The 13,553-nt window shown below is 39.2% G+C and overlaps 1 protein-coding gene across 1 annotated transcript in view; it reads right to left on the minus strand.

Annotated features, from left to right (window-relative positions):
• Nucleotides 1-13,553, minus strand: part of LOC102373348 (sperm-associated antigen 16 protein) — a 723,196-nt gene that overhangs the window by 150,228 nt on the left and 559,415 nt on the right. The window contains exon 8 of the mRNA XM_006034344.3: nt 9,148-9,333. Coding sequence (XP_006034406.3) covers nt 9,148-9,333 — 186 coding nt within the window. The remainder of the gene's footprint in view (nt 1-9,147; nt 9,334-13,553) is intronic.

A 13,553-nucleotide genomic window follows, 5' to 3' on the forward strand; every position in this document is an offset into this window, starting at 1 on the left:
CATTTATAGATAGTAACTGCCTTTTGTTTGGGGCACGTAAGTCTACAATGTCTGCTATCTTTTCATAGACTCAGAAATACCAACTTGCTAGGAGAGCCTAGTAATGGTGATTCTGAATTACAGACTTGCAAAGGAATAGTAGCTTTTACCAAACTGATACAAATCTCTTATGTTTCTCATTCCTATTCAGCTTGGCATTCTCAATCAGTACTACAGCTACCAGGTAGGAAGTATTAGGAGGAGTACTGAGTATGCCTACTCAGTATCCCTAGAGGGGGTCCTTTCCAGAGTCCTGCCAGTGTGGTTGCAAAATGTAGGAGTTTCCCATATAATCTTGGCTAGATCCATTATTGCCTCATTAACAGGTAAGCCAGGCTTACAAAGTCATGCTTGGTGAAGTATGTCTGTCAGGGAGTGTGACTCTTCCAACCTGTCCTCTTGAGAAAATCTCAGAATAGTTACAACTCTTTTTGATTCTTGGAAATGCCAAATGTCTTGAGTGCTGGGGTGTTGATAGAATTGTAGTGGCATAAAGAGGGGACTCACTTTGTTCCCCTACTTTTGTAATGGAGACTTAGTAGCCAGGGGAGAAATGAAAATGGCCCCTCGTCTGAGCCTGACATGATCAATATCCTTCTGAATGTAGAAGAAGCCGTTAGAAAACTCACAGATTATTTTGCCAAGATATTAGGGCCTACAAGTTCATCTCTGCAGGATCTGTCTTCCAGTAAGCATGTACAACATGGCAGCACTAGAGATGGTGACTATCAGGTGCCTGAGGAAGATCTTGACATGCTCCCTGGGCAAGCTGTCAATGCTGAGGATGGAATATGCCTTGTGGGGAGCAGAGACACTCTATGTCAGATAACCATGCTAGGCATGATCATGGTACCACTTTAAGCATGAATGTGTCTCATGCAAGAAAGTGCAGGGATGCAGGAGAAGAATGCTATGTGTTGAGAGGAAGGTGCCATGTATGCCCTTTTGAGCTCAAGTACTGCCAACATCTTTGGTGAGTGCAGTGGCTTCTTAGCAGACAGGGATACTGAGATGCCCCGTGCCTTGACTGACCGTGGTGGGACTGCTCCCTTCATCTCCCATAGGCATTAGCACAACATAATGGTAACATCTGTCTGAACTTCCATGGAAGCCTCACAGGGCCAAGAAGCCTTGGGGACAGAAAACTGTACTGCAGTTGGAGTTCCTGGGTCTTCAAAAACCTCATCTGTCACCCATCCAGGCCAAGTGGTCTCCCTCATGAAGGCCCTTAGCAGGCCAAGGGGCACAAGGTTTTTGGCAACATGTCAATTAGGATGACTTCTTTTGTTTGCCTCTAATTGGTCACCCAAATTATAGGAATTGTCAGGAATACCAGTCTCCTCCAGACAACAAAAAAAGACATTATGCATTAATTTGAGAAGCTGGGATCAGAGCTTCACATGAATGGCACAGCCAGAAATTCCCAAACAGGCAGCTGTGGGAAAGGTAATTCAATGAAAGAACAATATAAATATTTGTATCTTTTTATTGTTATAAAAGTATAAAAGGAAGGAAAAATGGGAGTTCAACTGATGGTGAACCACTGAAGTTTTGTTGGTTTTTTTTGACAAATACAAAAAATAGTATTTCCTTGGGGTGCTATCATCCCAGGAGGTGGGAGGTGGCATCAGAGAAATGTGCAATGCCTCAGCCAAGAAATGACTATCACTCTTCCCAGGGTAGCAAAAATATTAGAAGAATGCAGAGAAGAAAAAGAGAAAATATTGACTTGGACTGCTTCCTGAGTTTTGAAGTTACTAGGATACACAAGAAGTTCCATGTCTTGCCAAGTTGTTGAGAGGAACGGAGGAGCAAGCAGTACTCCTCTCAGTCTCTCAGTAGAAAGCAAGCAGGGCTGGAGCTCACTGACTGTACAGCATGAAGGCAAAAAGTCTCTAGTGGATGCTCAGGGACATAAGACAAGCCTTCAAATAAGTGGGTATGTGGAAAATTACTTATAGGAGAATTTATTTGTTCAGGAGGGTCTGGAAGTTCACTAATCAGACTCGAAGGGAAATGGAGGAGGAGACTTCCCTTCCAAAGAAAGAAGAAGAAGAACTGAACTTCTTCTGGTCCATCACTTTTTGAGTCCTTTTGTCATACTGATTTTTCTTGCACTGTTGAGATGGCCAAAGAGGCTGGATTAGATGGGTACAACCCTTCATTAACTAGGGGGCAACTCTGAATCAGTCCCAATGCCATCAATTTGATCAAACAGCCAGCCAATGAGATTTTTCTTGCATACATCTCTCCATAAGCAGTTCTCGGAATGCCTTCAAATCACTAGATGTGGGTGCCAGGGTTATTATTTCATTCAGTATAAGAATGAAGTGTCTTCCGGAGGTAATGTAAGGCTATAATGCTCCTCCATTGTCCCATGTCCAGGAATTTCTGGCCTTGTTCCTTACTTGGTATCAGCAAGTGAATTGTCCTCCTCTCCATAAAATGGGATAGGTATTGGCTCCTCGAAGTATATGGAGGATCACCCTAGCAAATTCAACGGCAGCATTCAGTAAGAATGTTTGATTTGCTTAAAGGTGGCCAGCACACTGCTACTCTTAGCGTGACTGTAGGGATATGAGACCAGAGACTTCCAGTGGCAAGCACGGTGCCAACACTGATATGTTACTAACATCAGGAGGTTCTGTGGTGTGCTAACTTTTGTCTGTGTCAAGATGGGAGAATCTTCCTTGTCACTAGCCCTGAATTCAGGGTGAGGCTTATAGACCTCTCTGGCAATTTTATATAATTTTCCCCTATGAGAATACACTAAGCTCCACCTAGGGTTTCTGTGGACAGATCAGCCTCCCTAGGTTCCTTAGTTGTATCAGTTCAAGGCAACGATTGAAGCCTGAAGGCTAGGAGGTAAGCCTAAACTATTAGGTAGTCAAGCTATCTAGTTAGCAGGGTTCATACAGTTTGTATGTGTGTAGGGAGAAATCCAGGCCTCAAGAATAAATCAGATGGGTCCAGTTCACTGTGGGGTTTGTTTTCTTTTGTTTTTTACAGGAATTAAAATTGAATTCTACAGAGATCTGACAAATTTTGTGGAGTTGTGTCAGAGTTAAGAACTAGAGGGTCACATACTGAATAAGTTCTGTCTTGCTACGATGAGTGGAAGAAGGGTCATGACCATCCTGCCTTTCACATCCTCATAGGGCAGCATCCAAAGGTAGAGATGTGTGGCCTGAATGAACACAGCTATTCAAAAGATTCCTGTCTTTTCATGTCTAAAAAAACCTAAGAAATTAAAAGGAGAGGGGCTCAGAATTCTCACCTTTCTCATACCTGAAGAGTCGTTATGAATTGTGAAGGCAATGCCCTTGGTTTCCAGGGGAGGGAGATACCACAGAGAGCACTCTCTCTGCTGCTACACAATTATAAGCAACAATTCTATGAGAAGTGCATGTGCACTTTCAGTGGAATTCAAACTGCTCAAAAAATTCTAATTCTGGAGTTTCCTAAATGTTGAGAGATTGACTTTGTACTCATAGAATTTTCTTTTAACACAAGGCATTTTCCCACTGTTATTTGCATCTGCATACATACTTTCTAAAATCTAATTTTTCTTGTGAGAAATTATGTATCTTGTGAACATTATATACGTGTATGTACTCAACATATGCAAAATGTTGAAAACAATCTGTGTAAATAGGTTTAGTACTGTGTACCAGCAATAGTCACATGCACATTTACTGGCACAAAGAGCAAGGGTCTCCTTTTTTCTCCTACTATCAAAGCCCCTGCTGTTAGGCAGCAAATGCCAATACCTAATATAGGTCTCAAACCCTGAATAAGTTAAACTTTACTGATGATGCAACATGAATGATTTGAATTCCAGTATAGCAGAGGAATAAGGCTCCATACCAGAATAAATCTTCAGATGCATCTGGGCTGTAAGTAAGGTAGCAAAAAGGGACAACAATAGCTTAAGATCACTGCTATCTGCACCAATCCTGGTAAAATTATGGCAGCCTCTAAAGTCAGGGGAATCCCGAATTGTCACTAAGATACTAAGCGTCCACAAGAGGGGAACTGGCTAAGTTTGTGATGCAATCCCTGTCTAGATTCTATGCATGCTACTCCAATGCAAACAAGTTAAAATGATATAATTATTAGCAACAGTTGTAAAATGAATGGAAGTCCTATGCATTATAATACATTAATTATGGGAGAGAATTCTGATTTATATGTTGTAGGCCAATGCATAAAAGCTTAAGTTTAAGAATTTCAAAAGCTGCTGATTTTTCTACATTATTTTCATATCTACACTATACTACTTGAGAAACAGCAAATATTCTTGTTAAAACATGAATTTTGAGCTATCTGATTTAAACATGTTGAAAACTGAAGAACAGTTTTGCTTTGCCCCTCGTAAAAAAAGAAACGAGAAATATATTTCTGTTTTAAGGATCAGAATAACCAGATTTCATCTCAACACAATTTGTACACACTGTACATACAGGGTGCATCTACATGAGACACTAGCTGCACAGAAGTCTAATAACACTGTGCAGTAGCGTCCTGGGCAAAACCTATGCTAATATGGTAGTAAGCAGTATTATTAGGCTACTGTGCAGTTAGCATCAGTAAAGACCCATGCAACAGCGCTACTGCACAGGAAGTGCCAGTTACTGTGCATTGATTTAGTACTTGGTTATGCATATACTAAACTTAATGTGCAGTAACTACAGTGCATTAATGAATGTGTAGACCCACCTACTGGGTGCATCTACATGTGCCCCTATGACACCATTGTTACTGCACTGTCATTTAGCACTTCCTTTAGGAAGGAAGTACCTAAAGGAAATAGTAAATGACAGCACAGTAACAGCCATTACTGTGCCGTGCCAGCGGTGCACAGTTATTTTTAGCCACTATGTTGCTGTAGTGATGCACTATAGGGAGGGAGCGCATCACTACAGCAAGATAGCTGTGGCATCACGGTTTGTGCCCACTGATCTATGTTGCCATGCCGTGTTGCTACAGTGACATAGCGTCTCATGTAGACATGCCCACAGAGAACAAATCAACTTCACTAGACTAGCTGAATACATGTTATTTCTGTTTGGTCTTTATTAGATAATATTAATGTAAATGAACAGGAATGCAGATTATTGTGAACACACAGTACAATCAACCACTGCGGTTTTCAAAGCTTCCTATTTAATACTCTTTGAGTCTTCCATGTATGACAGGGCTTGTTAGGCTACATTTTTGTACCCCCTCTTCTCTCTTTAACCATTATGACTTTCATGTGACTTACGATTTAAATGATTATGTGCTGATAGCTAGCCTTGCACATTGTCACTGTGCTTCTTATTTGCAGTTGTATTGGTGTTTGCTTCTTTCTTAATTCCAAATGTAAAATGCATATCAGATGCAAAGAAGGTAGGAAGGAGAGTTGCAAATGAGTTTGAGTGGGAGGCATGGGTGGTGGAGAGCTTCTGCTTTGATTTCTGTGACTACAAAAGATTCCTTGGTGAAGATATTTTAAGATGTCTAAACACAACCTCCCATACACAAATTCAAAACCACTCAGACATAAAACTAAGGCTATTCTTAGTGCTGTTTATTAGAGGTCATGAACATGTTTCGGATGATGCTGAAAGTACCAAAAGGACACAAGATGTTAAGAAGAGGGAAACAAAAAAGGGATGGAAAACAAAACAGGAAATCTAAATGTAATACTAAATATTATTTATTGTTATAAAACGTTAGTGCTACCAGTTTCTCTTATCATAAGGTTGCCTGGCTTTTCACAGAAGATGACTCTGTTTTCAGTTGCTTATAATTTTTCCAAACTTTACCTATTCAGGCAGAGATTCTACATGTTGGATGTCTATGTGGAAAGTTGTGATTGTGATGCTTTATTTATTAACTCATTTATTCATTTTTTTAAACTGCAGCCAGAGCAGTCCATCCAGTTCTGAGAATTGGAATAGTGAAAAATATATTGGTTTTCTTCTTTAAAAAAAAAAAAAAAAGTACAGATTTTTTTTTCTTTGAAATGCTTTAGGCTTCCCATGTGTTGGGGCAGGGGCTGACATTTAATAGGTAGGTGGACTAGCTAAGCAGATGGGACCCTGAGCAGGGAAAAGAGAAAGATCTTTGGACTAGAAGTTGTGGAAGGAAACAGAAATGGAAGTATGGAGACTGGGAGCCAACACAAGCAGTACCAACTGAGAATAAGGTGGGCAAGTGAAAAGAACTAGTGGCAGAGGAGACATTGATTGAGGAACAAGGGCAAAGGAAAAATTGAATGATTGACTAAGTTGATTGGGAGATGGAATAATTAATATTGTACAAGAAGCTCAAACCATGATTCAGAAACAAGACCAGAAATAAAATATTAGGGAACAGCCTGGAGGAGATAAGGCAGAAGGGGTCAAAATTAAGAAGGGTTCACAGAAAAGTCTGTCTCCTACACTCCCCAGTTATATTTCTCTCCAGACCCAAAAATAGAAGCCAGAATTTCTGAATATTACGGCAAATGTCTGTGAAACACAAAAGGAGAGTGGCCTCACCCTTACTACTGGTCCACACATGCCATTGTATATATACACATAATGCTAGTATTTAATTACATAATACATAATGTTAAAAAGTATAAGTAAAGTGAAGTTGATTTAAAAAGAAAAATCATTCCATGTTTCCAAAATGAAAAAGAAAAAGAAGGTTTAATTGAAATTACTTTATTAATTGGAAAACTGATTTGATGAAAACGTCTAACTATCTCTCATAGCAAATGAAGCAGGGGATTACAGAGAGAAAGGGCATTCTCACAGCCAGGACAATTGTATACAGTACTGGAGAATTAGATTCTTCCTTTGCTTCTGATACAAAATTCCTATAACATGCACAGCAAGTTACTTATAAATATCTCACAGGTGGTCATGAATGGCATATTTCCTGTTCTCCCATTACCTGACACAAGGTGTTGGGGTCTGATTTGTTGAACTGTTGAGCACTTAAAGCTGCAAGTGAAGTTGATGGGAGCTGAACAGGAACATTCCATCTCACAAAGTAAGTATCAAATTTTGGGGAAAAAAATATTGACCCAGATTGGGATGGAACTTTAAAAGTTTTGTATTTTGCATGAGAAAATATTGGGGAAAATGTCAAAACTGCCATGGAGTTTGGTAGCCCTCAGGGCCCTGGTTCCCATGTTCCTTCAGCTTAGCAGGCTACTACAAGTGCCAAAACTCTCAAAGCCCAGGGATATCAGCTCTGTTGAAGTATGTCAAGTGGGGAACTAAACTGATGCCCCACAGATGGGCAAATTATGAAGGCTGGCATGCTGACAGGTAGGCAAGGAGAGGTCTTGGACAGTTTGGGAACCCAGTATCCCACCAGATGGTCAGCTATGGAACTCAGCAAAACAGGGAATTTGACAGCTAATGCATTAGTTGACTGACAAGGAAGACCAGGACGAGAAGTAGGCTGTTAGCTTTTTATCAAAAGCTTCAATAGAATTGACATTTTAGCTCAGCATTTTCTGACAGAACTCTTCTTAAAAAAAGGCTTATCAAATCTATTATCAAACACTATATAATGCTCAGTGCTGTGAAAGAAAAGGTCCTAGATAACTTGGGAACCCTAAAATAGCTTGGATAAATTTGACCTTGATCTTACGGCATTTCAGTGTCCCATCTAGAAAATGGGATGATCACCTTAGAAAGGGCTGAAGCAGTACTGAAAAGCCCTTGCAGAAATCAATAATTCTGTCTTTGAAGCCGGGTTTGAATAGTGTACAGTAATAAGGCAGAGGGTTACATAATTAATAAGGAGAGTAAAAAATATGAAGAGCTCTCTGCTAAGGTTACTTACACAAGTTCAAATATTCTGGGAAAATTCTCCCAGGATTGCTTTTCTGGTAGACAAATTCACCCTGGAGATGTCTGAACAGGCATTTGAATGCTGAGCCCTTGAGGAGCAGGGAGCTTGCAGTGCTGATGCTGTGCAGCCAAAGGGCGCTTGTGCACACATCTCAGCATGATCTGCTGGCTTCCTTAGTCTTCCTGCACAGGGCATCCTTGATGGACTGACCCGGACTGCTCTGAGTCAGCTTGTGTCTCCCTGCAGAACAGTGTGGGGACTCTGAAGGGAACATGTTTTGCTCCCTGCTCAGCTGGAGCAGCAGAGTCTCCCTGGGTGGAGGAGAGAAGCAAAGCTCCTTGGGATGTGCTCTGGCTTCCCTCAGAAGACAACATGCACAGACATTCACTCTTGAAGGAGAAACTTTCTCAGGAGTGATTTAACTCTAGTTGTTTCTGAGTTATCTCTCTTCTGGAGCAGCAATTTTTGCTCCGGGAGAAAAATACTGAACGCTTATACACACTGGGCGTTAATACACATATATTTGTCTGCTCCGACATGCCAGAGATCCGGTGTGTCAGAGCAGATTCGATTAATCGAGTCTGTGGAGCACACGAGCTGATGCACCTGGTGCTGCATTGCACACATTTGTATAAATGGCAAAATGCATGTCAGCACTGAGAAAATGGTGGCAATGCGCTTCTGAATGAAAACACCTTCGATGTGTTTTAGTTCAAAAGTGCAACATCGCCATTTTCTCAGCACTGACATTCATTTTGCTGTTTATACAAATGCATGTGCCGCAGTATAAGAAGCATACCCGGGTAATTATCTCAATGAACCACCCATTACGGCAAATAAACAGAGCTTCTCCTTAGAAAATTTTGATCCTATCTCTGAGATCTGCACCAGTGTAGAATGAACGCTATTTATCATAACTGTTTTGCTCTAAATTATTCAAATGCCAAGCTGGGATAAAAGCCATGTGATTCTATGGGTTAAGTACAGTGATGGGACTCTCAGTTGATAACCATGAAAATGGCCCTCTAAATCTGATGAGAAGGTATCAAGTTATATTTTCCAATTATGCATGAGTTTTATATTTACTTTCTATTACTTCATTTGAATATCTTCTTACTGAAGCCCTGAGTTAGCAAAACACATAGGCATATAAATTGTGCTTTACAGGAAGGGGACCCAACTTGTTATTTCTTTAATTGGATTAAAGCACACCACATTTTGCTATTAATTGCAATTATCAATTGGCTAAATAGCTTAATAACTACATACCTATTAATGTCCCATATTTTGCTAGTGTTGTCCATGGAGGCAGAAGCCACAAAATCTCCACAGGAGTGCCATGAGCAGCCCCAGATGGCACTGGCATGCCCTTCCAAAGTCAGGATGCATTCACCCTTTGAGAAGTCCCATATCCGTACTGTAGTGTCTCCACTTGAAGTGACCAACTTGGTGCCACTGTTACCAGGCATAAAAAAGAAAGAAAGGGTAATTAAGTAAAGCTGCAGGTAAAGATTACTTCAAAGCCCCTAGCAAACCTATACTTTTTCTCTATGAACTCAGGTTGGTTACCTAAAGTTAAATTTTGAATGATAATATATACACATAAAATACATAAGAGAAATCTCAGAATTTTGTCTTTACAGAGCTTTCTGGCACATCATAAATGAAGATGTCATTATAATATGTATTAATGAAGTCATACTAAAAAAAAAGAAAAATACTCAAAACAAACCCTCTTGAGTGGAAAATAAAGGTGTATTTAAAAATACAAAAGTAATGTTTTAAAATCTATTTTAAGCAGTAGAGCAATAAATGTAACTTAAGTCCAAACACTACTTTCGAAAGGGAGTAAAGTAGGTCAAAGGAAGGATGTTTTATTTCTAAAACCCATGTTGATTTTTACCCATAAACTATTAAATAAGGATTTCAATTCTGTCTCTTCTTTCAAAACTGTACTCAAGATGTAACAGCTTCATTAGTTCATTATATAAATGTATGCCTCTATTAAAGCAAATGGAGCGTCCCCAAGTTCCCCAGGTCAAGGATCTGGCCTTCTATGTTATTTATAAATTGCCTCAAATAATAAAAGCCTTAGGGTCATATACAAAATGAGGCACAATAAATGGCTTTTAATCCAAGGCATCAAATAAAATCTAAGCTACTCTTTCTTGATGTCTCACCTACTTTAAGAGAACGGTGATAAAATCAGATAGATCTTGCCTTTAAGGTCCAACATGCCCTGGCTTAGCTTGACTAATGGCAGTAGTATTATCCAGAGTCCTGTTTGCTGGGGACATCCTTCTACCAGTCTCTTTGATGTGAATATCTAGGGACCAAGAGAAGCTCAGGTACTTACAATACACTGTGATTGTTATCAACCTGAGATACTTAATCCTTTGTTGCCTTGTAACAAAGGGGGTTTTTTAGTCACACACGTTATTATTTTCTTTCTATCGCCATTTCCCATTTAGCATCTGTCAGACTGTTCTGTAAATATTTAGACAGAGAGTTTAAAAAATAGTGTCTCACTTATCTGGCAGATCATAAGGGTGCACTTGCCATTATGAAATATCATCTAGGTATATTTTTTAGACATTTTAACACATATGGTTTCTATCTGTTATATTTGAAAAAAATATCATTAAGAAGTCTAATAAAAAGCAGTTATGCCTCATGTCTAGGAGAAAGTTTTTAAATCAAAATCTCCTTTTAATTTTCAGAACTGTAACACTTTATAACAGATCTCAAGCATCAGGACTTGCAGTCTAAGCAAAGATTACTGGGTGACACCTAATTTTCCCAAACTGCTAAAACACTTTTCCTTTTAAAACTTCATGTTAATAATAATTCAAGCTTAAAAGTAGAAAGCAATAAGTTATTATCTTTATTCCTTTTTTTAAAACCACAATTTGGGTCATTAGTCATTAGAAATAAATGGAGGATTTCCTTAGAAATATAGTCTTGGGCTAAAATTATTTAAGTTTTCTTTAAAAACAGGTTTTAAAGCAAATTGGAGAGAAGCTATAACATTTGCCAAATGAAAAATATGACGGATTGAAAGTGGTAACCTCATTAATGGTAATTGTAGTGAGTCAAAAAAGAGCTTTTTTGCTTTCTTCTTCAGTATATGAATCCACAAATGCTATTTGAAGGATAAGTTCATTTGGCCAAATTCTGTGCCTTGTCGGCACAGGCATCTGACAAAAAATTCTCAAAAAGTAGACACAACTAGTCTAAATGGATGCTCAAGTAGTCTAAATGAATCCTATCTGGCATTCTATGGTAATGCAAATGAAGTCTAGTTCTCTTTACAAAATTTGGGGAGAGGAGAAAGTATGCCAGTCAAAACATGGTTTATGAAGAGAAACATCTCATGAAATATAGATTCTAATAATGCGAGACAGGACAAGGCAGTAGTGAAATAAAGGAATCAAATACCCCATCTTCTGCAACATTATGGTCTATATAATGAATACAAGTTTTGTGACTATTGTTCATTAAAGTAAATGGGATTACACCAACTGAGATTTTCCCCTGTATTTCCCCTGTATAAGAAACATCCTTGGCATACCTGGGCAGCACACACACAGATCACAACTGACAACTGTAATTGGACCATTTCAGCATTGAACTTACATTATGAAGTTATGAAATGGATACCTTTCAAAACCACTTAAAGTACTAATGATTAATAAAAACACATGGAGTGACATTTCTAAACCTTAAATTAGGCTCATAAATCATTATTTCCTGATTAGAACATTAGATATGCATTCACTATGCCTGACATTTTTCCAATGCCTAGATCAGTTATTTCCTGTCTGTAGCATACTTTGTACTTATAGATAAAAGGGAATAAATATTGAGAGTAACTTTGTTATCTTCATCTAATGATGAATTTTAAAGAGCATCTAATATTGAAAGCAAATATATACGTATCTCTTTATTTGAATGATTTTAATATCTTAATTAAATTATACCTACATCAAACATTTATCTTTCTATATTTCACACATACAAAACAGATCTATAACTTATTGATGTTTTTAGTAAAATATATATTGCTCACGCAATGCAATAATATATATTGCAACTGAAACAGAGGCCAAGATAACTGCTGATAATTGTGACTGTGTTATTTTTATTAGGCATATAAAATATATAATTAATAGTATAACTAATAGTGTAAATGTATAATTGAGTTCAGGTCAATTAGATGAAGGGTGTGTTTCCCTCCTCTCTTCCCACTGGCCCCCCTCTAATTTACAGGGTAACCAGTACTTGAATTTTTTTGATTATTAACAGAATGCATATTCTGCTAAAATTAAAAAGAAAATGAATAATCTCAAACATAAAAAATAATTTAGATTATACATGAAATTAGATGCTTAATTATAAGAATTTGCAGTGGTATAACTTAGTAAGCAACTATCAATTAGGGCTATGCGAAGCTTCAGTTGCTGATCTGATTCGGTGGAGATTTGGCCCAACTGGGTAACCAAATCTCCAAATCCAAATCAAATCAGGAGACCCTTTAATCTCTCCAAATCAAGTTGGAACCCTCCGAATTGATTCGGAGAGATTCGATGATTCGGACATAGACACAGCTTTAAATGTTTTTTCTACATACTTCAAGGTACCAGGCGGCTCGTGAATATTGAGATGCTGGGGAAGATGGAGCATCCCACGGGAGTGTGGGGAGGTCCTCAGCGCACTCAGAAGTGGACCAGAAGCATTTCTGGTCCACTTCCAGGTCCACTGCAGAGCACACGGGCCCGCCCCCACCACCCCAGCTCGGTGACTGGTGCCTCCTGTGTCTGGAGGTGCACCTGGGGTCCCCCCATGGCCGATCGCTGAGCCAGGGGGACACGGGGGGGTCCACCGCCAAGTATGTGGACGGCACCCCATGCTCTTGTGGAACATTCCATCTGCCCCACCACCTCAGTATTCACGAGCTGCGCCTGGTACCTCAAGATATGTAGAAAAAAACATTTAAAGCTGTATCTATGGCCAAATCACTGAATCTCTAAATCAGCAACAAATCTTCAGATTCAGATTCGGCTGAATCGAATTGGGACAGTGATCTGAATCAACTACTTGAATCACTATGCCTCAATTCAGGCTAAATCTGAATCGAATACGACCTGTTTCACACACCCCTACTATCAATCCTCTGGATCATGGTGTACATCAGGGGTGTCCAACCTTTTTGAATGTGGGGCTGGATCACGAACTTGATATCACCCAGTGGGCCAGCGAGCCATATTCAAAGACCTCACAGGAAGTGACATCACATCAGGAAGTGATGTCACATGACCCTTGACACACCTCCTTCTTAAATAGTCCCAATCAGCTCCTCTGTGCAGGAGCTGGAGAAATGGGCAAGCAATCAACAAAAGTGATTTCCCTTGCTAAAATCTGTTAGAGGGCTGTAGCTTCTCAGTGGTTTCAGCTCCAGCCAAAATTTTTTCACCACTATCTTGAGAATTGGCAACTTTGAGTATTTGAACCAAAAGAGATGGTGGCATTAAAAGGTAGGAATGTACCTAATGAAAAAGACAGGAGAAAATGAAAAAGAAAGGAGAAAGAACTGAAAATGCCTGAGTATGTTGTCCCTGGGCCCACCCAAGGTACTTTTCTGAAATTCAATAGGAATTAGTGTATCATTAAAAAAA

This window comes from Alligator sinensis, unplaced genomic scaffold (assembly GCF_000455745.1).
Source record: "Alligator sinensis unplaced genomic scaffold, ASM45574v1 scaffold1203_1, whole genome shotgun sequence".
Classification (NCBI taxonomy): domain Eukaryota; kingdom Metazoa; phylum Chordata; order Crocodylia; family Alligatoridae; genus Alligator; species Alligator sinensis.